The sequence below is a fragment of the Pieris rapae genome, chromosome 2 (assembly GCF_905147795.1).
Source record: "Pieris rapae chromosome 2, ilPieRapa1.1, whole genome shotgun sequence".
NCBI classification, from domain to species: domain Eukaryota; kingdom Metazoa; phylum Arthropoda; class Insecta; order Lepidoptera; family Pieridae; genus Pieris; species Pieris rapae.
The window spans coordinates 10,765,835-10,791,661 of NC_059510.1; the positions used below are offsets into that span (position 1 = coordinate 10,765,835).

The following is a 25,827-nucleotide window of genomic DNA, read 5'->3' on the forward strand; positions in this document are numbered from 1 at the left end:
CGCGAGTTCGCAAAAGAAAATGCCTTGTGAAAGGGACTGTGGAAGATTTCCAGCCATCAAGGTGATGTATGTATCTAACACTAGTCTATGCAAAACCCCGGCCAGTCCGCGTCAAAAACGTCTTAAAACTTCGATCTTAGTACCTGCTTCTACATACCAAGGCAGGGGACGAATATGCTGCGCCTCAAAACAAGTTCTACCTAGTTCTTCCCAGGGAGGAGGAGGTTGCTCGATGATCGAAATAGCGGATATTGATAGCGATCAACTGCTTCTTGCCCAATCATGCTTGAACATAAAACTAAGGTTATTTTTTTATTTACTTGTGAAATTAGCTTTTACTTCCTTTCATTCTTCAAAATTTTGCAATTTCCATTAAGTGACAAACATAGGTACAAGTTATAGAACAACGTTTAGATATTTCTAAACTGAAACTCAACACCAAAATTAATTATATTTTTTTAAAGTTATTGCCGTGCTTACCAAAAAAGTATGTTTCTGGTAATTTTTTCATGTTTAAAATTTAGTATAAATATGTCGCTGAAAATAAGAAATGTTACATTCAGGACAGGACTGCAATAAAAATGTTTTTTCATTTTGGAATATTAATTCTCTTGTCCCAAGGACTCTTTGGTAAGATATTTTTTTTATTATATATTTTTTATACGCAATATTGTGCAGATTTCGTCGATCCAAAAGAATCATATTCATTACATTAATTTTAAACAAGAAGATACCATAGTTTTCAAATAAGTCTGCAATAAAATAATTGCAACTCAGATTTATGAGCACAAACCTAATAAAATCATGTAACCCAATAAAATGAAGTATTTTCATAGGCGAAGTGAACATTTCGGAAGCTATAGATGGAGACAGCCGAATGGCGAAGATGCCACTCCAGGCATGGCTAAGTACCAAGTCTCTATACGTTCCCATAATGGAGAGAAAGAATGGCACACTTGCGGAGGTTCTATTATAAGTCAACAGTACGTCCTAACTGCCGCGCATTGCATTGTTCAGTGAGTAAAATTTTTTAATAGTTTAAATTTTGTAAAAGTTATTATTTAATGTGGAACGAAGAACTTTTATGATGTGTTATTGATATACTTAAAATAACTTATAGGAAACAAGCTGACAAGATGTCTATAGTTGTTGGCAGTCACAAGGTCACCAAAGGTGGCGACCGTTACAAGATTAAGCAATTGGTGCCTCATGAGAATTTTTCAAAAGCCACTATGAAGAATGACGTAGGCGTCGTACAAATCGAAGGCAACATCCAATACAAGGACAATGTTCAACCAGTCGAGTTGTTCAAACAACAGGTACCCTCTGGAACGAAATGTCTTTTGACCGGTTGGGGAAAAGTAACCATCGTGAGTATATTATATATTTTGTCATATCCAACTTCCGACAAGAGACAACTAGTATTTCTTCGGGCATATGGAACACAAACGCCTTTCGGCCTAGTAATCATACACATTGGTTCGCGCTTAGGGATCGGATCGAATACGCCGTAGTGTATAAACTGAGTCATTAGTCACACTGTTCTCTCTATTTGATTGCACTTGAGAATTATAAGTACACTAGCGGACCCGACAGACGTTGTCCTGTCTACACGTCTTTAATTCGAAAATTTCAAACTTTTTTTAATAAGCTAAAACATTCTGGACCATTTTGATGAAAATTATTATTCAAATGTTATGACAATATCTAACGATTCAGCACATGGTCTACAATAACACAATGATAACAAAACTTTTTTTAATTTGATCGCAGCGCTAACTATCGGGACAGACTAAAATTAAAATTCGAATATTATTTAAAATTTGACACTGCGATGATAGCGCCGTCTGTCGGATCCAATGTAAAACATTCCAAAATCAACAACTACTAATAAATTAAAAATTAATTAAAAAAACATTGTCCAGCGGACAAAATTGTGAATCTAAACCATTCCCAGATCCCCTTGAACACACACAAAAAATTTCGTCAAAATCGGTCTAGTCGTTTGAGAGAAGTTCAGTGACATACACTCTCACAGAAGAATTATATATATAAAGATATACTAATAAACGCACGCTCTCACTCACTCACTCTGAAACATCCTGAAAATGCTAACATCAAAATGGCCACATCTGAAAAAAAAAGAAAGACTGAAAGAAAGAAAACTTACTTATATAACAATATAATTATTGTATTTTTTGTTTTTTTGTTTTTTGTTTGTCTAAATTATTGTTTAATTATTACAGTGCACTCACTGTCCCAATACTAGGATTCTCTTTGTTGTGAACAAACAGGCTCTTCCTTTTCACATGGAAACTGCATTTAACTTTATGATTTCTACATAACGCAAATTTATATTTAAATTTTATTTTTGCACAATAGGAATATTTTCTGTATCAGCATAGAACAGGTTGACAAGATTTTCTTTGCGATCTTAAGGAAGTGAATGTAATGTGAGTTTTGAAATGTTAGTGATAATTTTGTTTTTAAGGAAGTGGTTAAAGATGAAAAAAGGGTGATTTTCTACAAATGTAATGTATGTAAAGGATGTGATAGAGGCCATCTTGAAGCGATCTTAAGCATTTCAGTTGGCTGAAAACGTCATGCCTCAAAAAGTTGTCGATAAAACCGAGAAAATATTTTGTTCAACCGTCTTCTTAAAAATATATCAAATTTATATTCAAATATTAACTGTAAAAAGAGACAAAATCTGAACTTTTGAAGAATATACATAATTTGAACGCGTTTAATACGTTCTTAATATATCATATTTCTTCCATACTAATAATCGATTAATTTTACAGAGCGACAACATTTATCCGAACGATCTTCAAATGTTGTACTTCCGAACTATGAGTAATAAGAAGTGTACTGAAAGATTAACACTACGCGCGTCTGTTCGGCGGGGTTTGCCCCTGGATGATGGACAACTCTGCGCTAGGCGTCCCCCCGGCCAAGGCGTATGCAATGTAAGTAAAGTACCACATTATATCCTTTTTTGATAATATTGTTAATTTCAAAAAGTACGTGGACGTGAATGAGAGGAAGAAGTTATTCACAAATAATATTTCTGACGCTAAAAGAGCTTGAAGAAGAAGGATCGGGATTTTTTAGATCCGATAATGAGCGACATGCTCTAGGATTAGAAGACCGATCAAATTCACGCTTGTAGTTACACTTTAATTGTTATTAAATTCCTCTTGCAGGGTGATAATGGTGGGCCCCTTGTTATTGAAGAGGATGACAAATATCTTCAAATAGGAATCGTGTCCTGGGGAGTTCCCTGCGCCACAAACTATCCAGATGTATTTACTTCAGTCCCTGGTAACTACGCTTGGATACAGAACAAAATTAAGTGATCATATTCATAAATATTCGACATTGTAACATATGATCGTAATAAAATTTTGAATAAAAGTATATTTTATTATATCCAAAATTTTCTTGATACAATTATGATATCAAACACCTTGTTTAACAAATCGATTAAATTTTTTTACAAAGAAAAGCCTTACAAGCAAAGATCAGTCGAATCTTTTAGATTTGTTCAACCTTGACATTTAGTCTAGAAATTGTACTTGTACAAATTTAAGATATTATTAAAAAAAATATTTTATAGCTTCACTCAAACAAATTTACTACACGGTGTTTTTTATTAATTAGGTAAATGGAAATATTATAGTCATAGTCTTGGTCGTAATATCTTTATTCATTTAGGTAAACATGTACACTTATGAACGTCAAGAAAAACAAATTAAATTAATCGTAAATTTACATTTACCACCAGTTCGCAAGTCAAGGGCGTAGAGCTGGTAAGAAGAACTGGCAAGAAACTTTCCGCCACTCTATTCAATCGCCAAGATTTTAATACAAATTGTTTGAACTGGAGCAAATCAATCCCAAGGATTAGGATCATTTAGGTATTCGTCACATTTATAAAAGGCTTTATTAATTAATTTACTTTTAACAAGGACTTTGAATATATTTAGTGACAGTTCTCTAATTTCGCTTTGGAGTTTGTTGTAAAAACGAATACAATTTCCATATAAGGAGTGGTTTATCTTTTGAGTGTGCGGCCTGGTTGGTCGCACACTCAAATTAGTTCTATTACGCGTATTATACTGGTGAAAGTCACCATTTGTTTTAAAATCGTTTAAGTTTTTTTGTACATACAACAAGGCTTCAAGAATATATTGACCGGATAATGTTATAACATTTAGTTCCTTAAATCTATTCTGTACCGACTCCCTCGGGGAAACACAACAAATACCCCGAACAGCCCGCTTCTGCAACACAAATATGGATTGAACCCCACAGTAGAATACCGTACGACATAACGCTGTGAAAGTAGTTTTCTTTACTGCATATGCTGCAGAGCTCAGCCTATTCGAAAGAGTCTCTATGTGTGGGCCCCACTGGAGTTTACTATCTATTGTTATGCCTAGGAAAACAGTTTTGTCAACAAAGTTTAGTTCACTGCCCTTAACTTTCAGGTTACCAATATCTCGCTTTACGTTATAAGTTGTAAATCTAATACATTTTATAGCATAGTTAGAATAGCAGTAAGTTATTCACATTAAACCAGTTAACTATACTAGAGATGGAATTGTTTACATCGTTCAATAATATGTTTTTCCTATTCACTTTAAATAAAAGTGAAGTGTCATCAGCAAACAATACCATCTCATGAACTTCGTTGACAAAGAATGGGAGGTCGTTTATATAAATAAGAAATAAGAAAGGTCCGAGAATCGATCCTTGGGGGACGCCGATTGACACCTGCAAACCCGGAGAGGTGACTCCATTGATATGCACTTTTTGGATCCTTCCCTTTAAATATGAATTCATCAGGCTGGAAGCTTTGCCATCAACGCCATAGTGTTGAAGCTTTCCAACTAGTATATCTGGATGAACACAGTCAAAGGCCTTTGACAGGTCACAAAAGACGCCGACTCCATCATATGATTCTTCCCAGGCTTTATATATGTCCGAAATCAACTTCACACCGGCATCGATTGTGGAGCGACCCTTAGTAAAACCATACTGTTTAGTATGTAGGAGTTTATTTTTATTAAAATGTAAAGAATGGTCTAGCATTATCTTTTCAAAAACTTTGCTCAACGCGAGGAGCACTGAAACAGGTTTCAGACCTGTTTCACGGATCAGACTCACTTTACTGAATTTCATTTCGTCCGGAAAGACTCCACAATCGATACATCTGTTAAAAATAATAGACAATTCAGAGCTTATTACATCAATAACGGAATTTAAAATTACTGTTGACATACCCCATATATCTTTACTTTTTTTTAAATTAATAAGCTTAAAGGTTTTTACGATATCATTACAATGTTTAAAATGAAATTTAATATTACATTTAGGTACACACTTTTCTAGTAATGACATCGCAGCAGCAGGTGAAGAATCCAGGGACTTGGTCGTACTGAGTGGTACATTTGTAAAAAACTCTTCAAAAGTAGAAGCCACCTCTGAGTCCAATTTTATTAATTTCCCTTTTACTTTTAATTTATATTCGGTTCGTTTGTCAGACGCTTTACCGGATTCCTCATTTATTACTTTCCAGGTAGCTTTTACTTTATCCATGCTATTTTTTATTTTTGAACTTAAATATTGTGATTTTGCAATTTTGCAATCTTTTTTGAAATTATTAGAAAACAACTTAACATTTTCCCTAAATTCCTCACTGGTGTTATATTCTTTTTCATCATACATTTCATATAATTTTAACCTTTTTCTATGTAACTCCTCATTTGCCCAGTCACAGAATCTTGCTTTCTCAGAGACCAATAAAGTCTTTTGAGTGAATACTTTCTTGAATTCATCAATAAATGATCCAAAAAAGCACTGTATAAATTATTAGGGGATGAGTTGTCACACAGAAATGGCATTCTATACACCAATGCTTCCTTAAATCTGCCCAAATGGTCATTTGTAATAGAAGTTATCAAAATTTTCTTGTTACATGGTTTTTGTTGCCTTAATTGGAATTCAAACCATTGACCAGTGTGATCAGATTTAAATCTATTGAAAATACAAACATTTAAAGGGGCTATGTCACTATATATATTATCTATGCAAGTTGCAGTGCTGGCTGTTATTCTTGTCGGTGAATGAAATTGGTTTATTAAATTGTAAGAACGAAAAAGACTAAGTATGCGTACATTAGAATGACAAAAAGTAAATTGACATTGAAGTCCCCGCACACAATTAGCCCTTTATTACACTTTACTAATTTACACAATATCTCCTCTAATACATTTTCAACATTATTATAGACAGCTGATGGAGGACAATATAGATATACAACAATGAATTGCTCCAGTTTTTTATTAATTAGGATTAAGGAGCCACCATGCATTACATTTTCTCTGCAGAACACACTACCAACCCTGTGGTTACAAAAATTAAACAAAACTTCACATTTTTTTAGCCAGTGCTCTGTTATGCACAAAAAGTCTATTTTTTGGCTATTCAAGAATATTTCTATTTCTAACTCTTTATTTTTAATTCCCTGTATATTTTGATGCAATACAAAAAATTTTTGGGACTGTATGTAGTATGTAGTATGTAGAGACTCCGTTTCTGCAATTAGACTCTTAGCAGGTCCGTTGTGCGTGAAGTCCTGGCTAACTAAGCCAGCCTAACTCCTTCCAGAAGCACAGAAGCTTCCTGGGCACTTCGCAGGCTTCTCGGAGCGACCTCACTGTTTTGAGGATTTCTGTACGTTGTTTAGCCACAGCCTCGCATACCAGGACTATGTGGGTGACTGTTTCCTCTGCGCTGAGACAGCCTCTGTACACGGGGCAATCTGTCAAGCCTAGGACAAAAAGATGTTTGTTGAGAAGACAATGGCCCGTGATTGTACCTATCATTGTTCTGAGATTAGTTCTGTTAAGGCTTAGTAGTTGTTTTGTCATTTTTGGGTTAGCTGCCGGCATAACCATTTTGGATTGCCTACAGTCCTCACTTCGTGACCAGCGTTGTTGCTGGAGTTCTTCTGATCTTTAGCGAATCCATGCTCGCACCTGCGAGAAGGGCAAGGGTAGGAGAGGATACGGGCCAGCAGGCAATATGTCGGAGCCTCTTCTCGCAAGTTCATCGCCAGCATCATTGCCAAGAGATCCACTATGTCCTTTAATCCACTGTAGGGTAACCCTGTTTGTCAGGGCTATTTCCTCCAGTGCATTTATGACATTCTAGTACCAGCAAATTGTTTGTCGTTTTGCTTGCTAGTGCCAACAGCACAGACGCACTGTCGGATACAAACTTAATGCAAAAGTTGTTAACTATTAGTCGCTGCACGACTCTGGCTGCTTCTGTCAGGGCGACACATTCGCATTGAAAAATCGAGCTGTGCGTGCCTAGAGATAAGTGTGTGTTAAAGTTGAGATCCAAGGAGAATATGCCAGCGCCGGAGCCACGCCCTGTTTTTGAGCCATCAGTATATATTCGAAGCTCATTCAGGATCGATCGATCACATTTCTCTTCTTTCATTTGGACCTGGTATTTCTTGTTTATTATATGTTGGTTAACGATCCTATCGCATGGCGCGGCTATTAGAGGTTGGTACTCTATTGCCCTGTTGAGAATCGCTGTGTGTGCGCTATAGGGATTTTTGCCCCATAGATCCAATATCATAAGCCTAATGGCTGCTAATGCTGCCTCCTGCTGTATGTGTAGATCCAGGGGTACAATTTTTAGGGCTAACTCCATTGCTGCAGTTGGTGTTGTTTTCATGCAACCGCTGGTAGCCGATACAGCGAGCCTTTGGAAGCGCCCAAGTTTCGTTATTGACGTTTGTAGTTCTGTTCTCGGCCACCATACCAGGGCACCATAAGCTAGCATCGGCAGTGTATAGCCATAGGGTGATTTTGGGTGACAGGCCCCATTTGACGCCTAGCATCTTTTTGCATTGATAAAAGGCGATCGTTGCTTTGTTTAGTTTACGTTCAAGGTGTTTGTTCCATAGCAGTTTACTGTCCAGAATCACACCTAAGTATTTAAGGCTTGAACAGTGTTCAAATCGGTCAACTAGGGCTAGTTTAAATTAAATTGTTGGAAGAACTGTCGCTCATATGAATTTGACAAAAATATATATTGTGGTTTGAAGCCTACTGTATCGATTGATAAAATCAAAAAATATAAAAGCTATAACAATTACCCAAAAAAAAATTACAATCGAACCACAGATTAGACATAAATTACAAATTCGCTCCAAAACGGTTAATGCGATTTATTTTAATCTTACACGTATTATTAGATATAGCATATATTATTATTTTGATAAAAAAAAAATTGTATTAACTCGTTTCCTGGGCATGGAAAGTAATAAAAGGTAAATAAACTCAAGCGCAATGGGCTTCCCCCCGCAATTTCACACCCGCGAGCCCTTGTCTTCAGTCCACCTCAACGCTTTGCGACGGAAGGACTGCGCTTGTGTTTCGGAGCCAATACTAATTAAATATTTGCGTATTTTTTTCGAAATGCCAAAATATAAAAAGAAGTATCAAGTGAGGCGAGGACATGAACTTCGGAAATTATTGTAAGTTGTAATTGGGTAACCTACCCAAACATAACTCAAATTTAGAGCTGTCAAGTTTCAAGTGCAACTTGTACAACAAAGTAAAATAAGTTGCTGAACCTGACACCTGATGGAATCCGAAGGTGGGTACTGGTTCTCGAGGATGGTAAACAGTAGACAAACCATCATTGAGCTCGTTGTAATCAGCTCAGCGAGACGATACTAGATATGTGACTATATGAACCTGATGATGGACTCCGAAGGTGGGTATTGGATCTCGAGGATGGTAAGCAGTAGACATACCGTCATTGAGCTTGTTGTAATCAGCTCAGCGAGACGATACTAGAAATATGACTATATGAACCTGATGATGGACTCCGAAGGTGGGTATTGGATCTCGAGGATGGTAAGCAGTAGACATACCGTCATTGAGCTTGTTGTAATCAGCTCAGCGAGACGATACTATAAATATGACGATATGAACCTGATGATGGACTCCGAAGGTGGGTACTGGGTATCGAGGATGGTAGCAGTAGACATACAGTCATTGAGCTCGTTGTAATCAGCTCAGCGAGACGATACTCGAAATGTGACTATATGAACCTGATCATGGACTCCGAAGGTGGGTACTGGATCTCGAGGATGGTAAGCAGTAGACATACCGTCATTGAGCTCGTTGTAATCAGCTCAACGAGACGATACTAGAAATGTGACTATATGAACCTGATGATGGACTCCGAAGGTGGGTATTGGATCTCGAGGATGGTAAGCAGTAGACATACCGTCATTTAGCTTGTTGTAATCAGCTCAGCGAGACTATACTAGAAATATGACTATATGAACCTGATGATGGACTCCGAAGGTGGGTACTGGGTCTCGAGGATGGTAGCAGTAGACATACAGTCATTGAGCTCGTTGTAATCAGCTTAGCGAAACGATACTAGAAATGTGACTATATGAACCTGATGATGGACTCCGAAGGTGGATACTGAGTCTCGAGGATGGTAAACAGTAGACATACCGTCATTGAGCTCGTTGTAATCAGCTCAGCGAGACGATACAAGAAATTTTACTATATGAACCTGATAATGGTCTCCGAAGGTGGGGACCGGATCTCGAGGATGGTAAACAGTAGACATACCGTCATTGAGCTCGTTGTAATCAGCTCAGCGAGACGATACAAGAAATTTGACTATATGAACCTGATAACGGTCTCCGAAGGTGGGGACCGGATCTCGAGGATGGTAAGCAGTAGACATGCCGTCATTGAGCTCGTTGTAATCAGCTCAGCAAGACGATACTAGAAAAATCTTATAAATAAAATATTTTTTAAATCTTGTATCCGTGGCCACCTTTATTGATCATATGATTGCCAAGGACTAGTAGCCAGACATAGGCATATATTAAATAATCTACTCACAAGGTCATCATATCCCCAGCCAGTAAAGAGACATTTTTTTCCAATGGGTGCCATTTCTTTTAACAACTCAATGGGTTGAACCTTATCGTTATATTTGAATTTGCCTTCTATCTGTACGACACCTATGTCATTCTTTAAAACCGGCTCAGAATACTTCTCATGAGGGATCAATTTCTTAATCTTGTATCGGTCGCCGCCTTTATTGATCGTATGACTGCCAACGACTATTGACATGTCTTTTATGTTTTTCCTAAAAAAATGTTTAAATCAATAAACTATGATTAAAATTCATCGTGACTGAATGATGTCAATAATTATTAAAAATGAAGGTCATCAGGGATGGAAAGCTTTTGTCGAAAAATGTACTCACTCAAAAATGCAATGAGCGGCTGTTAAGACGTACTCTTCATTTATAATAGACCCTCCGCAAATGTGCCATTCTCGGTATCCTGTATGATCACGAATTGAAACTTGGTAGTTAGCCATGCCTGGAGTGGCATCTTTGCCACCTATAATTCGGCTGTCTCCATCTATAGCTTCCGAAATGTCCCCTTCGCCTGTAAACGTTGTTTTTTTATTCCGCTACATTTTCACACGCACGGCACGCACGGCACGGCATAACAATTATTTTATTACGGAAACTAAAGAAAGATAGAATTCATTGAATTCAAAGGACGGTCCAGATGGTGTCAAATTTAATAATTCTCATAAAGATTTAAATTATTTGGAAATACATAGATACATCATCAGTTAAAAATATTGAGAATAGTGCATTATTTTACAACAAAATGAAGCCCTAATGTATTTGACACTTATTTGCTGTTTGAATCGTGTTTGTATCCTTCGTGAGACTACACTGAACTGGGTGTTAATTAATTAAATAAAATTAATCTTACCAAGGAGTCCTTGGGACAGAAGAAGTAGTATTCCAAAATGGAGAAACATTTTCGTTGCAGTCCCTTCCTTGCTTTGAAATTTCTAATTTTTTACTTTATATTTATACAAGAAAATATACATAATTTAATGGAAAATTATGCAAAATACGGAAATTATTTGAAGACAACCTAATTAGTATTAGTGCTTAGTGATATTGCTAATTATTATTGATTTGTCTGTTTGTTACTCAATGTTATTTCATTCGTTATAGTAGTTGTTGCTTTAACGCCAACTTCATCTATCCTTTTTCGGGGAGCTGAGCCCAGGATGAGGATTATGTTTAGGGAATTGGGCCGGCGCGTGGGATGGACTGGTTTTCGTGGCATGACTGGTCTTGTCACGCCTCAACGTGCGCCAAGGCATTTTAATTAAAAGCTTGCAGCGGTGGCAATGACGATTACGAATGCTGCATTTAGGAGATTAGGGTTTGTCTTGGGAAATTCAGTTGGTCTGTCGGACACTGCTACGAGAGTGCTATATTCATCATAAGTACGGCCAATTCTTGAAAACAGCTGCGTCATATGGTCCCTTTATGAAAGGTATAATGGGGATATGATTGAAAGGGTGCAAAAGAAGTTCATTAGAAATTTGTAAAAAAGAAGCTGAAATATCGTATCGTGTCCCCAATGGTTTGTATTTTAAAAATCATACAATTATTAATATCGGTTGAACGTAGAATTATTGTAAAACAATTAGTAATTCTTAAAATCACAACACTGTAACCGAGTGACGTTTCGAGCTAAAATTCAGTAACAAAAATATCCTAAAGTGTAGGAATTGTGCAGTGTTCCAGACAAAATAAAGAATAACACTTTAGTGAAATAGTGAAGTGATGTGACGTGAACTAATTTGTGCATAAAAGTAACATAATACACGTGTCAAGAGCCGGTAAAAGTGACTCAATATGTGACTGTGACACGTGTGACACGTAGGGACCTGACGACCCCATCGCCCACTGGTGAAATAACCTGTGAAAGAGGTTATTTCACCAGTGCAATCAGTCAACCCCCTTCCTAGTGGGAGTGCCATGCTGTTGCTTTCGGGCTTCAGCCAAATGGGCAGGCACGACCGGGGCAGTACCACTGTCTCACAGAAAACCGGCGTGAAGTGATGCAATAGGTTTATCTTATTGTACTCGCGTTTCGTTCGGTGAGTGAGACTCCCGGAGCCCATCCCCCCCCCTTCCCCAGAGTATGACGGTGCAGTTTAAAGAAAGATTACCCCAGGGGGGTACCACACGTGGAGAATCCCCCTCTGGGCGTCCATCATCGGAACAATCAGTATCCGGTGGTGGATGCACAGGCTGCCCTTCGTATTCTGGGGTGGGCAAAAACTGCGCTCTAAACAAAACATCCAGTTCTAGTTTTAGGTTTCGATCTCGGGGCAAACGGAAGAATTCGCCGAAGGCAACCCCTTCCACGCTCACAGTGGACTTCACCAATGTTAGGGGGCTCAACTCAAACCTAAGCGCGGTTCACTTTCACCTTGAATCTGCGAAGCCGGCCTTATTCTTCCTCACTGAGACTCAGATATCCTCCCCGGCTGATACTTCTTACCTCTCCTACCCGGGGTACAAATTGGAACATTCATTTGTGCCGCGGGCGGGAGTTTGCGTGTACGTCAGAGAGGATATCTGTTCTCGTCGCCTCGGGACGCTTGAAGGAAGGGACCTATCTAACCTCTGGCTCCGCATAGACTGCGATGACCATCCGCGATTCTATGCGTGCCTGTATAGGTCCCATAGCGGAAATGACGAAACTGACCGACTCATCGAGCACATCCAAATGGCTACAGATTCCCTGCTTGAAAGGGTTCCTACCGCCGAAATCGTGATACTTGGCGATTTTAACGCCCACCATGCCGATTGGCTCGGCTCTGAAACCACCGATCACGCGGGAAGATCCTTTCACGACTTTGCTTTAGCCTACGACCTGACACAAATGGTCCCTGCGATTACGCGAATACCAGATGTGGACGGTCATAAACCCTCTTTGTTGGACCTTCTGCTGACTTCGCATCCGGAGAACTATCAAGTCTCCGTTGACCCGCCATTGGGTTCATCGGATCATTGTGTGGTCCGGAGTACTGTGCCATCTACGCGCCCTTCGCGGTCGCGCTTTTTGGGTTTTCGCCGTATTTGGCACTACAAGTCAGCAGATTGGGACGGGATGCGGTCTTTCTTTGCGTCCTACCCTTTGGGGCCTATTTGCTTTTCGTCTGAAGCTCCAGATTCCGTCGCTGCCTCTGTTGCCGAAGTGGTTCTGCAGGGAATGGAACTCTATATTCCTTTTTCTGCGGTGCCGATCGGTGGCAAGTCTCAGCCCTGGTTTAAGCGTTCTTGCAAGACAGCCTCGCGTCGAAAGCGAGAATGCTTTAAGGCATGGGCAGAAGCGGCGAAATCTCGTGATGCTAATACCAGCGAACTCAAAAAAGCATATAACTCAGCCTCCAGGTCCTTCAAACGGGAAATCACTAAAGCAAAGTCAGAGCACATTGCCAGATTTGGCGAGAGATTGGCCCAACTCCCTTCGGGGACTCGAGCCTTCTGGTCTCTAGCCAAAGCTGTCCAAGCGAATTTTTGTCAGCCCTCCATTCCACCATTGCACAGGGAGGATGACTCGCTGGCCCACACTGCGAAGGAGAAGGCCGACCTTTTAGGCTGTCTCTTCGCGTCCAACTCGACTTTGGATGACCGAGGGAGATCACCACCGAGCATTTCACGGTGTGATTCTTCGATGCCGGAAGTTACATTCCGGCAACGTGCTGTCCGTAAAGCATTATCTTCCTTGGACATACATAAGTCGAGCGGGCCGGATGGTATTCCTCCAATTGTGCTGCGTACTTGTGCTCCTGAGTTGGCTCCGGTCTTAACGCGCCTTTTCCGGTACCTGTACTCGCTTGGCACTGTCCCGGAGTGCTGGAAGATCGCATCGATACATCCGATCCCTAAAAAAGGCGATCGCTCCGATCCGTCCAACTATCGCCCAATAGCGATAACCTCCTTGTTCTCCAAAATAATGGAATCCATTATTAATTGCCAGCTCCTGGAGTATCTGGAAGGCCACCAGCTGATAAGTGACTCTCAGTACGGCTTTCGTCGTGGTCGTTCGGCTGGTGACCTTCTTGTATACCTTACGCATAGATGGGCGGAGGCAATTGAGTCCAAGGGGGAGGCTCTAGCGGTTAGTTTGGACATAGCGAAAGCCTTCGATCGGGTGTGGCACAGAGCACTGCTCTCGAAGCTTCCAGCCTATGGGCTTCCCGAGAAATTATGCGATTGGATCTCCAGCTTTCTGGCCGATCGGAGCATCAAGGTCGTCATCGACGGAGCATGTTCCGACCTTAAACCCGTGAACGCTGGGGTCCCACAAGGCTGTGTTTTATCCCCGACCCTGTTTCTTCTGCATATCAATGATATGTTGCAACTTAGCAACATTCACTGCTATGCGGATGACAGCACTGGGGACACTCTTTACACTGGCCGGGCAAGTATTTCTCGGGCAGATGTCGATGAGTACCGGAACAAACTTGTGTCTGAAGTAGAAACCCTACTACGTGGAGTCTCTGACTGGGGCAGACTAAACCTAGTCCAATTTAACCCCAAAAAGACACAAGTTTGCGCGTTTTCCGCTAAAAAAACACCCTTTGTCGCTACTCCTCTTTTCGAAAACACTCTCCTTAAAGCCACAGCCAGCATTGGAATACTTGGCGTTGACATATCGAACGACGTTCAGTTTCGCGGTCACTTGGAGGGAAAGGCAAAATTAGCCTCCAAAAAGCTCGGTGTGCTCAGCAGGGCGAGACGGTACTTCACTCCGGGCCACCGCTTGCAACTATATAAAGCGCAAATTCGGCCCCACATGGAGTACTGTTCCCACCTCTGGGCGGGTGCTCCCCAGTACCAGCTTCTTCCACTTGACCGTATTCAACGAAGAGCGGTTCGAATCGTTGACGACCAAAATCTCTCCAAGCGGCTTGATCCTTTGGCGTTGCGTAGAGATGTGGGGTCTCTCTGCATCTTCTACCGCATTTACCATGGAGAGTGTTCAGAGGAGTTGTTCGGATTAATACCTGCAGCTGAGTTTCATCATCGGACGTCGAGGCAGAATACGAAATTCCACCCGTATCACCTCGACGTCCGCCGTTCCACAACTGCGCGTTTTTCCAGGCAGTTTTTGCCGCGCACCACCACTCTGTGGAACCAGCTGCCAACTGAAGTATTTCCGAACCAATTCGACTTAGGGTCCTTCAAGAAAAGAGCGTACCAATTCTTAAAAGGCCGGCAACGCACTCGCGAGCCCTCTGGCATTGAGGGTGTCCATGGGCGGCGGTATCACTTAACATCAGGTGAGCCTCCTGCCCGTTTGCCCCCTGTTCTATAAAAAAAAAAAAAAAACTAGTACAACAGTTTTGAGCGCGACATTGTAAAGACATTTAGTCAAATCGCTTACAGTGCCGGCGACGCTCTCATATGGTTCGAGTCACAGTAGAGAACTTTCAGAGTTTTGAATATTTATATAAACTAAATCATTATTTAATATTTAATTTTTAAATATGAATATCACAAATAGGGACACATACTAGAAGAAACAACGTTTGCTACTAGAGGGCAGTAATGAGTCGTTGAAGCAAATAGGCATATCAGAAGATAAAACAAAATATACATATATACAAAACTAAAAAAAGGGCTATTCGTGCAATTTATAATTTAAAATATAGGGAATCTCTGAGAGATTCCCAAAGTGGTCTATATCGACCGATCTACGACAACCGGGGTCTATGTCAGCGAAAAAAAAATTTGGGGTCCTATACCTATTTACTTACATCATACTATCTTATATTATTAAAACATATACATTATTTATAAAAGTACCTTTGAAGTAAAAAAAATATTATGTGTTTATAAAATTGTGTAAGTTGTAGGATTTTGGTATTTGCAATACAGTTTGAACTTGTAAAAACAAAAAAAAAATTAAATACACTTAATAAATATATCATTTTACATTTGTTATTACATGTGCTTTAAGTTTTTAACACTAAACTTCACTACAGTTAGAAATTTGCAGGAAATCAATATCAGGGAAGTAGGGGGTCTACCCAACTCCGTGTTGGGTAGACCCATTCATTTGTAGCTCATAGTTTTAAATATATCATACATAATCTTAAATAGAAGAAGTTGGTGTGGTGGAAACACAAACTGGACACAGTTTGTCTGTCCACCAGGACGTCGAAAATATTTAGATAATTGACTTATATACATACTAAGGCCAGTGTCATAATATACAATAAAACATTTTTACCATCAAACCATAAAAAATTGCCCAAACAACGTAATAAACCAATCGAAACACCGCCGCTTCATACATAGCCGGTGCAAGAAACCTGTACTTGACGAGAATTCTCAATCGACTACAGAATGTGTTCTAATATTCAAATATGAATTAAATGACGTTGTCTGATTTTTGTTATGCGTAATTTATAATTGTTTGCTTTATGTAATAATTTTTTAATTAAAATTTAATATTGTTTCTAGTTATTATATATTAGTAAATAGTGTTAGTGTTTATTCAATTTGTAATAATATAGTCTAATGTTTTTTTCCCATATAAATTATTGTATTTGGGTAATAGAAATGCATTTTTTAATTTTCTACGTGTTGAATAGTGATAGTGAGTTTTAATTGTTTTAAGATAATTTTCTGTAAAGTAGTTTTTGTTTAATAATACTAGCTGCACTTTCTCTAGTATAGGTATAATTTTGAAAAATGCAAATAGATTTCTGTAGTCCTCTTTATATTGTGATTTTATTTTTATGGGAGCAATAGTTTTTAAAATACGTATGTGTAATGCAAATATTTGATTAAGATAAGTTTTGCATGTTCTCCCGTAGCTTGAAAGTCCATATGTTATAATGGATTCGGCTAGTGCTTTGTATAGCAGTAACAGAGTTTTCAGAGGTATTTTATTTTTTATTATAGTGAATTTGGCAAGTATCGCTCTTAGCCTTTCACAGACAGAATTGATGTGCATTTTCCAGGACATTCGCTCATCTATTGTAAGCCCCAGGTACTTGTGGTTACGGACTAATTCTAAGGCGTTGCAGTTGCAGTTGATGGGGTACGAGTTATAGGAATGTGCACAAGTGTGGTTGTGTAACATTAAGTGGGGTATATGTGAGCTTAGATTGTGACTAGATCGTGTTAGTCTATGGAATGTAAATTTGGTGCCTTCAGCAATTATTATAGAATACATTACTTATTGTCTATGTTATATCTGGTATCTATGATTTGCTCTGTGTAATATAATTAAACTTACTTCCTTTTTCGCCATTGTCTGGTTAACATTAAAATATAATTAACACAGTGATTAAATAAAATACTCGTTTCATTTAACAGATCGGATATGCATAAACTTTGTTTTGTTAGAATTTAGTACAAGTCCCACGTCGTGGGACCATTTAGCCAACACCTCCCACATATCAAAACTACGGGAACCTTGATTTTTAAAATCAAACGACAAATAACAAATTTTGACGATGTGAACAACGCTCACTCTTCGATTATCGATTGGTTTAGTATGAATAACCTTCTGCTTAATGGACAAAAACGAAATGCCTTAAATTTTGCGCAAAAAATCCAGAAGAAGAAATTGAATCTGAGTGATATAACTGTATTTCTTGGAATCACCATGGATTCAAAAATTCAGTGGTCCCCTCATATCAACGGATCGGCAAAGAGACAGATATGCAACTTACGCGGTCAAAAGAATTCGCTTACTGACTGATGTTGATACAGTTACACTTATTTATTGTAGTTACTTTCACAGCTTAATGACTTATGGCTTATAATATGGGGTGCTGATGTCGAATCAATTTTTATCCTGCATAAAGGGCTATTTAGACCAGTGCCGAAGCCTTCAAAAATGGTAAAAAATGAAAAAAATTACAGTGGGATGAAACCCATTAGAAATGCAGGGGAATATGATCAAAATGAAAGGAAAAATAAATTACGGTCGATCCGAGTTCGGGAAGTGAGTTGAATGGCAAAGGTTTTCGAATTTGAGGTTTTTTCAATTTTTTGCATTTTCTAATAATATTTCCTATGGTAATGTATATTTTTTTTACACCATCAGAAAGTAGATATTTCAACGAACAAAAAGCCCCCAAACTTTTTGACAAAAGCTGAAATTTTGACGTCAGAATTTTCGATTGATAATTAGGGTGCTTTTTTGATATTAAGTTAAAATGAGGCGAAAAAATAAATATTTTTAATCAAATAAATCACAGTATATTTGGGACATAATAAGGTAAGTTTTCACCAAATTTCGTAGAAAAAAAAAAACTTAAAAAAAAAAGATAAATAAAAAACCAAAAACATGGTTTTTTGAATTTTTCACCTAAATTTTGAGGTTATGTAAAAAATTGTAAATACAAAAGTTGTGGATCTTTTTATGACCTACAACTTTGCCATTAATTTTTTTCTATGGGACTGGTAGTTTCGCCGGAAATCAAGATAAACAATTTTTCCCCTTAAAAACTCACCCCCTCCCACTTCCCTTCCTTTTAAATATTTTAAGTGTTTGTTGTTGTTATTACTTGTTATTAATCTCTTATTTATACATAAGTTAGTGTGTTAAGTATATAGTTGCAAAGTATTACAGTGATATTGTGATTTTTAAGTGTATTAAATTGAGTCAGTGACAGCTGTATACTAGGTAACGTACTTAACACGAATCGTTGTCCTTCCATCCAAATTCGAAAATTTGTGTTTATCTTTTTTTAATACCTAAGGAAAACAAATAATCTCGCGAGCATACATTTACACTGCCCCTTTGTACCTATTCTAGCTTTATCAATCTTTTCTTGTTAGTCAAGTTCTGTAATTTACGTCATAAATAATGACTACACGCAGTGCCAAGAGTCGCCAGTTGGAAAGCCAACTCCAACTCGCGCTCCAAGAACTCAAAAAGTACAAGGAGCAGTGTGAACAACTAATTGTGGAAAGGAATGACAACGAAATTGAGACTTTGAAGGTCATTGATAGAAATACTTTACTTAAAGCTGAGATGACACAGCTTCACACTCTATGCTTGGAGGCACAGGAGGAAAGAGACCGGCTTAAAAGACAAACAGGCAACTTTGACCGCTGTGCCATTGAATATGAAGAGAATTTAAGAACCATGTCTGAGCTGCAGTCTCAACTCTCTTGTGCCTACAAAACAATTGAACAGCTCAAACTTAAAATTAATAAATTAGAATCTTCTCATACTCAAAGTCTGTATGAAGAACTGGTTATTTTAAATAATGGTAAAGACTGTATCGGATCCACTACAACAATTGATTTGACTGGTGATGACTCTGTATCACATACACCAACTCAATTCAATTGTAACAGCAAAAATAAATTAAAGAAATATATTAAATTGCATAAATTCATTAAAAAAAACCAAAAGATTAATAAAAGGAGAAAATATTTACAAGAATCACATAAATTTAACAAAAAAATATAGAAATATAATTAATCAATGTAAAATGTTTTCAAGTGAGGTTGATTCTGTAAAAAATAAATATGAAGCTGACATTCTTGCATTGAATTCGAGGATTGCAAGTCTTCATAATTCTCTTGAAGAGATGACTGATAAATACAGTTGTGCCCAGCAACAAATAGGGGAGCACATATCGGCCATGAATGAGGTTCTGCTGCTGTCTCAATACAATGAACAACGCTTTCTGTCTTTGACCAACAATTGCCAGTGTCATTTTAATGAGACAAATGCTGAACCACCATTGTTATCATGTGAGCCTAGTGTACAGAGTGACAGTTTCATAGAAAAAGTGAACTTTATAAATAAAAGTGAAATTTTGTTATTTAGTGATGATATAGGGAAAAATATTGGCACTAAATTATATCAGTCCTCCGGCAAAACTGTAACTAATTATTGTATGCCCGGAGCCACCCCTGTTAACATTTTAAACAAAGTGCTGTGTGGAAACTATACAAGTAACACAACCATAATATTGCTTTTTGGGAGAAGGGGAAATGTAGGACAAAATGAACTGTTGTCATATATTGATAAATTAAAATCACTTAATGTAAAGAATATTATCTTGTTTACATTTCCTTACATCAAAGATGCACCTAGGGAAAATAAAATTAGACATAAGTTGAACATGCTATTGCACAATAGTTTAACAACTAATAATATACAATTAAATTGTGACTTAGGTACACTACCTAATTTAATTGACTTAAATTGTATATTTAAATATAACTATTTATTGACAAAGGATAGGTTCCACCTACCTAATTATTATTTACAACAGATAGCCAATATGCTATCTTACTTTTTATTTACAACTAAAGCTAAACATTTAGCTTTTCAGACAACTGCTTCTATTGAGCAGTTTAGTTTCTTAAAAGGATGTAGTGATACTTGTAGTAACACTTCATGTATTAATAATAATTTAAATTAGATAGTGTGACAATAGAGGCGACCTCTAGCAATAATTTTTTACAACTCGGCTCAACACAAACATGTAATACTACTAACAACAATTGTTTAAACTTGATGCATCAAAACATGCAAGGTATGTTGGGCAAAGAGTTAGAATTAGAGTTATTTTTAAAATCAGGTAAAATTGATGTCCTATGCATTACCGAACATTGGCTTAAAAAATGCCAAATCATCTTTAACTTTGATCAGCACCAAGTTGCAAGTTCGTTTTGCAGATTGTCGGCGATTCATGGGGGCTCTTTGATTATTGTTAATAAAAATTTGAAGTATAAAGAGCGTAATGACATCGTGCGTCTATCTGTTGAACACTCTTTGGAGGTAGCCTGTGTAGAACTTGAGAATTGCATTATTTTAAGTGTTTACAGACCACCAAGTGCATCCTACGATTTTTTTGAAGAAAAGTTGGAGGAAATATTGTGTAAAGTTAGTTTTAAGAACAATAAGTATATTATTGTATGTGGTGACTTCAATATAAATTTATTAGAAAATACCTCCATTAGTAAAAAATTCAATATTTTATTAAAATCCTACAATCTTGTAAACTTGTTTCTCGAGCCCACTAGAATTACAAGTTCCACTGCTACATGTATAGATAATGTATTTACAGATGCAGAGGCAATGCAAACCTCAATTACAACAAATCTTAGCTCAGATCACTGTGGACAGTTAGTGGCGCTAAAATGTAAAGTGGTGAAACAAGTAAAAAAGAGCAGTGTGTTTGTTCCAGTAAATAAAAAGCGAATGGTGAGATTTAGACATAATATAGGTAAACACCTACCTCTATTACCGGTAGGTATTACCGTTGATACACAATACAACAATCTAAGTGATTGTATAAATAAGGAGTTCAAAACCATCTTTACCCCAAAGAAAGTCTCTGATTCGCAGTGTAAATCGTTCAGTGATTGGGCGACAGCGGGAATTTATAAAAGTAGACAACGGTTGTTTGACCTTTACGCTGAGAAGTCATACAATCATAATGAAGAATTTACTCTCTATGTTAGAAATTATTCTAAATTATTTAAAAAAGTTTGTTACGCGGCCAAGTCCTTATATATAAAAAACAAGATTGAAAATAGTACAAATAAAACTAAAATGACTTGGAAGATAATTGATAGTGAAACTGGAAGAGTCAAAGATCGCAATCGTGACATCGAACTATGTGTCGGTAACACTATAATCAAATCTAACGAAGAGATAGCGACTGTTTTTGATAAGTACTTTTCTGACATTCCAATTTCGACTACCAAGTCTCTTAAATCGTCTCCCGCTCTCGCTGAATCGCTGCTCAAAGATAATGTAAACGAGTGCAAGGTCAGTTTTACATTCCGACCCATTGGTGCCGACGATATAGTTAGAATATTTAGAACTATTGATATTAAGAACACTACCGATCTTTGGGGTATTTCTGTAAAAATAATTAGTAGCATAATTGATATAATTGCCCCCCATCTAGCTATAATTTTCAACAATTGTATCGAAAGTGGGGAGTTTCCCGATCTTATGAAACATAGTAAAGTAATTCCTTTATTTAAAGCAGGTAATATGTCCGACCCCAGTAACTTTAGACCTATTTCCGTACTACCTACCTGTAGTAAAATCTTTGAAAAAACTATATTAAATCAACTTGTAAGTCATTTTAACACAAACAAATTATTACACAATAATCAGTTCGGTTTTACCAAGGGTCGCTCGACAGCCGATGCCGGCGTTGAGTTATATAGATATATAGTTAAGGCTTGGGAGGAGTCGCATGACGCCTTAGGTGTTTTCTGCGACTTATCCAAAGCATTTGATTGTGTCCAACACGAGACCTTAATCGGGAAACTCCGCCACTATGGCATCAAGAATACCGCACTGAATCTTCTGACTTCGTACTTACATGGTAGAACTCAGAAGGTCGAAGTGAATGGTAAGAGGTCCTCTGGGTCGGCAGTGGATATGGGGGTACCACAGGGCTCAATTCTTGGCCCTTTCCTCTTTCTTGTTTATATAAATGATCTACCTTTCATGGTAGAGAAAAAACATCAGATAGTTTTGTTTGCAGATGATACGTCCTTGATTTTTAAAATCAAAAGACAAATAACCAATTTTGACGATGTGAACAACGCTCTCTCTTCGATTGTCCATTGGTTTAGTATGAATAACCTTCTGCTTAATGCTAAGAAAACGAAATGCATTAAATTTTGTGCAAGAAATGCGAGGGTTATGGGTACTAGACCAACTATAAATAATGAAGAATTGAATCTGGATGATACAACTGTATTTCTTGGGATCACCTTGGATTCAAAACTTCAGTGGTCCCCTCATATCAACGGATTGGCGAAGAGACTTAGTTCTGCAGCTTACGCGGTTAAAAAAATTCGCTCACTGACTGATGTCGATACAGCTAAACTTGTTTATTTTAGTTACTTTCACAGCCTAATGACTTATGGCTTATTGTTATGGGGTCACGCTGCTGATGTCGAATCTGTTTTCATTCTGCAGAAGAGGGCTATTCGTGCAATCTATAATTTAAAATGTAGGGAATCTCTCAGAGATAAATTCAAGGAAATTAATATACTTACCTTTCCCTCGCAATATATTTATGAAAATATTATGTTTGTATACAAAAATAGTGATAAATATACTAGATTAGAACATACGCACAATGTCAATACTCGGAACAAACGCAGGCTGCAATTTCCCCGTACTAGACTGTGTAAAGTTAGTAATTCTTTTTTAGGGAAAGGGATACTCTTCTTTAATAAAATCCCAGAGGCTCTTTTATCTCTGCCTTTTAATAAATTTAAGAAATGTATTAAAGAAAAGCTGTGTAAAAAGGCTTACTATAAAGTTATTGATTATCTAGTTGATAAAAGGGCCTGGGACTAGTGGTGGGCAGGCTGCCTCTAATTAATTTGATATATTTGTTTTAAATATTGTTTGATGATTTGCTTTTTTAAAAGAGTACCGAGAGTTTTTTACGCCGGCTTTTTCTCTCGGCCTACACCCTCTGTCTTTGCCGATGAGTAGGGATGCCTACAAGTTTGAATTGATTGACGTGGAATAAGTGATACCTAGAAGATCTTAAGTAGTAGGGATTCACGGGTTCTGCCTCACTCGCTGCCTCAGTCAACCTAACCCCCCGTGTGTTTCTGGCTCAGCGGCAGTCCCCGCCTAAAAAAAAAAAAAAAAAAAAAAAAAAAAAAGTTTGGTCTCTTTCCCCACTAAACAGACCGTGCTGAGTCGATAGCACTCACTCCCGAAGCGATATTTCTCTCTGTTTCGAAGTTAGGTTTTGCTATACGTTGCAAATTAATCGATTTACTAATCACCTCATAATAAGAATGTAACGTCTCGTCCAAATCCTCATTTACTAATCACCGAGTCAGTTTCGTATCCATAATTAGCAAATTACCATGCGCATTTACCTGCAAATGCACCAGGACAGATGGGAAAAGGATTTACTGAACATTAAAAATATGATTTCCGTGTTTTATGTGTTTATTTGCATTATGTTACAATACAACTTTACTAGTGTCATGTCATTTCTTGGCGAGTCATACGAAAAATTTCTGAGGTAATCTTCCAAGCTGAAACCCCAGAACTTGTAGTACAAATATACTACACAATACTCCCCACAAAAGGCAGAATAGATGTCCTGAACGCTAGCTGTATTATAGCTCCATACCCGACAATTTCTTCTTAAAAAATCCGCTATTACTCTAATAGGTTTACGTCCAAATGAATCAAAATATTCTCCAACTTTTTCGTGGTTGATATGAATAGCTACCCAATGAGATCCTGGTTGTGAGTCAGGGTCGAGATTGCATATAATAAATGTGGGTAAGTGTACGTGCTTTGGTAGGCGATTCGAGGGGTACACGCTATACTGGATGCTGGGATGTATTTTATGGAGACTCATTTGCAGGTTTAATGTATTCATTTTTACTCCAACGCGTTTGACCTTCTACTCTTTGTATTTAACAAAAACGGAAAGGACCCTTGAGAATCACGTTGTGCTTACTTAGCAATTTAATACTGTCTTCGAAAACTATCGGAAGTTTATCAGAGCGAATTCGCAAAAGCGACATTAAATCCATAACTGTTAAGATACTTGTATATTTAGAAATAAATAGATCTGCTTACGTTCAATATTTATTCATGATTTGACAAACTTACAATATTTAAAAAATTACACAAACACGGATAAAATCATTACATTACTTATTGTACATACGTTATATGACTGTTGTATTATTAACAAGTTTGGTATAAAAAAATAAAAACATTTTGATTACAATATACTATGATAAGAAATAACAATTATTTTAGTATTCAGAGAAACTTATTTTATATCAAAACATGACTTAAAATGAGTAGACATACTTTTATGATTGCATTAATTATGACAGATTCACATAATACTTTCTCTTTTCATAAAATACAAAAGTAGAAAAGTTGCAACGGAATGTAACAAAAATGAGATTCTGTAGTTGAAATATTATTATATTATCCCATACATTTTCAGATAATGAATCAGTCATACATAATAAAAACTTACAAAATGTGATGTATCCTAACTTTAGTGACAAAAAATAGCATTTTTTCTTTTAAACATTATGTTTGGCGGTTAAATAGAAGCAACATTTACTAATAAAATGTATTAAAATAGACAGAAATTATAATAACATAGGGTAGGAGAAAGTAAATTAGATATTTAATTATAAACTATAAATTCTTGTTAAACAATAAAAATATTAACAGGATTAATGAAGATCTAAAACAATAACAATACTTGTCTTTTTAGTAATAAAAAATCAAAATTGTTATACAATTATAAGAAGAAACTAAAAAAAATTAAATACTATTACCTATTTTAACACCAACAATAAGATTTAAAATTTACATGTTGTCATTAATAAATATTTATCCTAACTATAATTTTTTCAGAACTTTACAATTACTTTTTTTACAATTTAAAGCTAGTCATTTGTCAGGTTATAATTTTTATGATACATTGAATTCCTAATTACCCTAAGACCATAACTTTGATTACACTACTTATTTATTAATATTATGATACATTTATATATGATACAATTATAAATCTTAAATAATCCATAATACTAGTATTGGAATCTGTAATTAATTATTAACCATAAATATATTTATGTTGTGTTGTATAGATCTCTCAAAATCCTATAAGTAATTAAAATGTCATAGAACATAGACAAATCGAAAAGTGTATGTAGATAAAACTCATGTGCATATTCTAAAATATTTTATCTGAATTTTTTGGAGTTTAAATTATGTAGGTACTGATTTCGAATAAGCCTCTTAGACCTTTAATGTGAATATTAGAAAAATAATAGCAATAGGTGAACAAACAGTCTACTAGTAATAAATAAGACGCAAATGTTGACGATTTGTTA

General features: G+C 36.9%; 2 protein-coding genes across 2 annotated transcripts; one reads left to right on the plus strand and one right to left on the minus strand.

Moving 5' to 3' along the window:
- Positions 1-884: 884 nt before the first annotated feature.
- On the plus strand, positions 885-3,411 carry LOC123689828 (chymotrypsin-2-like). The gene is made up of 4 exons (XM_045631482.1): positions 885-1,016; positions 1,121-1,370; positions 2,805-2,969; positions 3,207-3,411. The coding sequence occupies exons 1-4, from the start codon at positions 901-903 to the stop codon at positions 3,357-3,359; spliced, it is 684 nt and encodes a 227-aa protein (XP_045487438.1). The 5' UTR covers positions 885-900; the 3' UTR covers positions 3,360-3,411.
- Positions 3,412-7,025: 3,614 nt separating this feature from the next.
- LOC123690078 (chymotrypsin-2-like) lies at positions 7,026-10,948 on the minus strand. Its single transcript, XM_045632759.1, has 4 exons — positions 10,859-10,948; positions 10,333-10,519; positions 9,963-10,212; positions 7,026-7,163 (listed from the first exon to the last, which is right to left on the minus strand). The coding sequence occupies exons 1-4, from the start codon at positions 10,905-10,907 to the stop codon at positions 7,026-7,028; spliced, it is 624 nt and encodes a 207-aa protein (XP_045488715.1). The 5' UTR covers positions 10,908-10,948.
- Positions 10,949-25,827: the final 14,879 nt, after the last annotated feature.

Bases quoted from the DNA above. Each gene is read 5' to 3' on its own strand.
- LOC123689828 (XM_045631482.1), top strand. From the start codon at position 901: ATGGCTAAGTACCAAGTCTCTATACGTTCCCATAATGGAGAGAAAGAA. The intron at 1,371-2,804 runs GTGAGTATATTA...TTAATTTTACAG, and splicing joins GTTGGGGAAAAGTAACCATC to AGCGACAACATTTATCCGAA. The intron at 2,970-3,206 runs GTAAGTAAAGTA...TTCCTCTTGCAG, and splicing joins CCGGCCAAGGCGTATGCAAT to GGTGATAATGGTGGGCCCCT.
- LOC123690078 (XM_045632759.1), bottom strand. From the start codon at position 10,907: ATGTTTCTCCATTTTGGAATACTACTTCTTCTGTCCCAAGGACTCCTT. The intron at 10,520-10,858 runs GTAAGATTAATT...CAACGTTTACAG, and splicing joins TCTGTCCCAAGGACTCCTTG to GCGAAGGGGACATTTCGGAA. The intron at 7,164-9,962 runs GTGAGTAGATTA...GTTACCCTACAG, and splicing joins GCTGGGGATATGATGACCTT to TGGATTAAAGGACATAGTGG.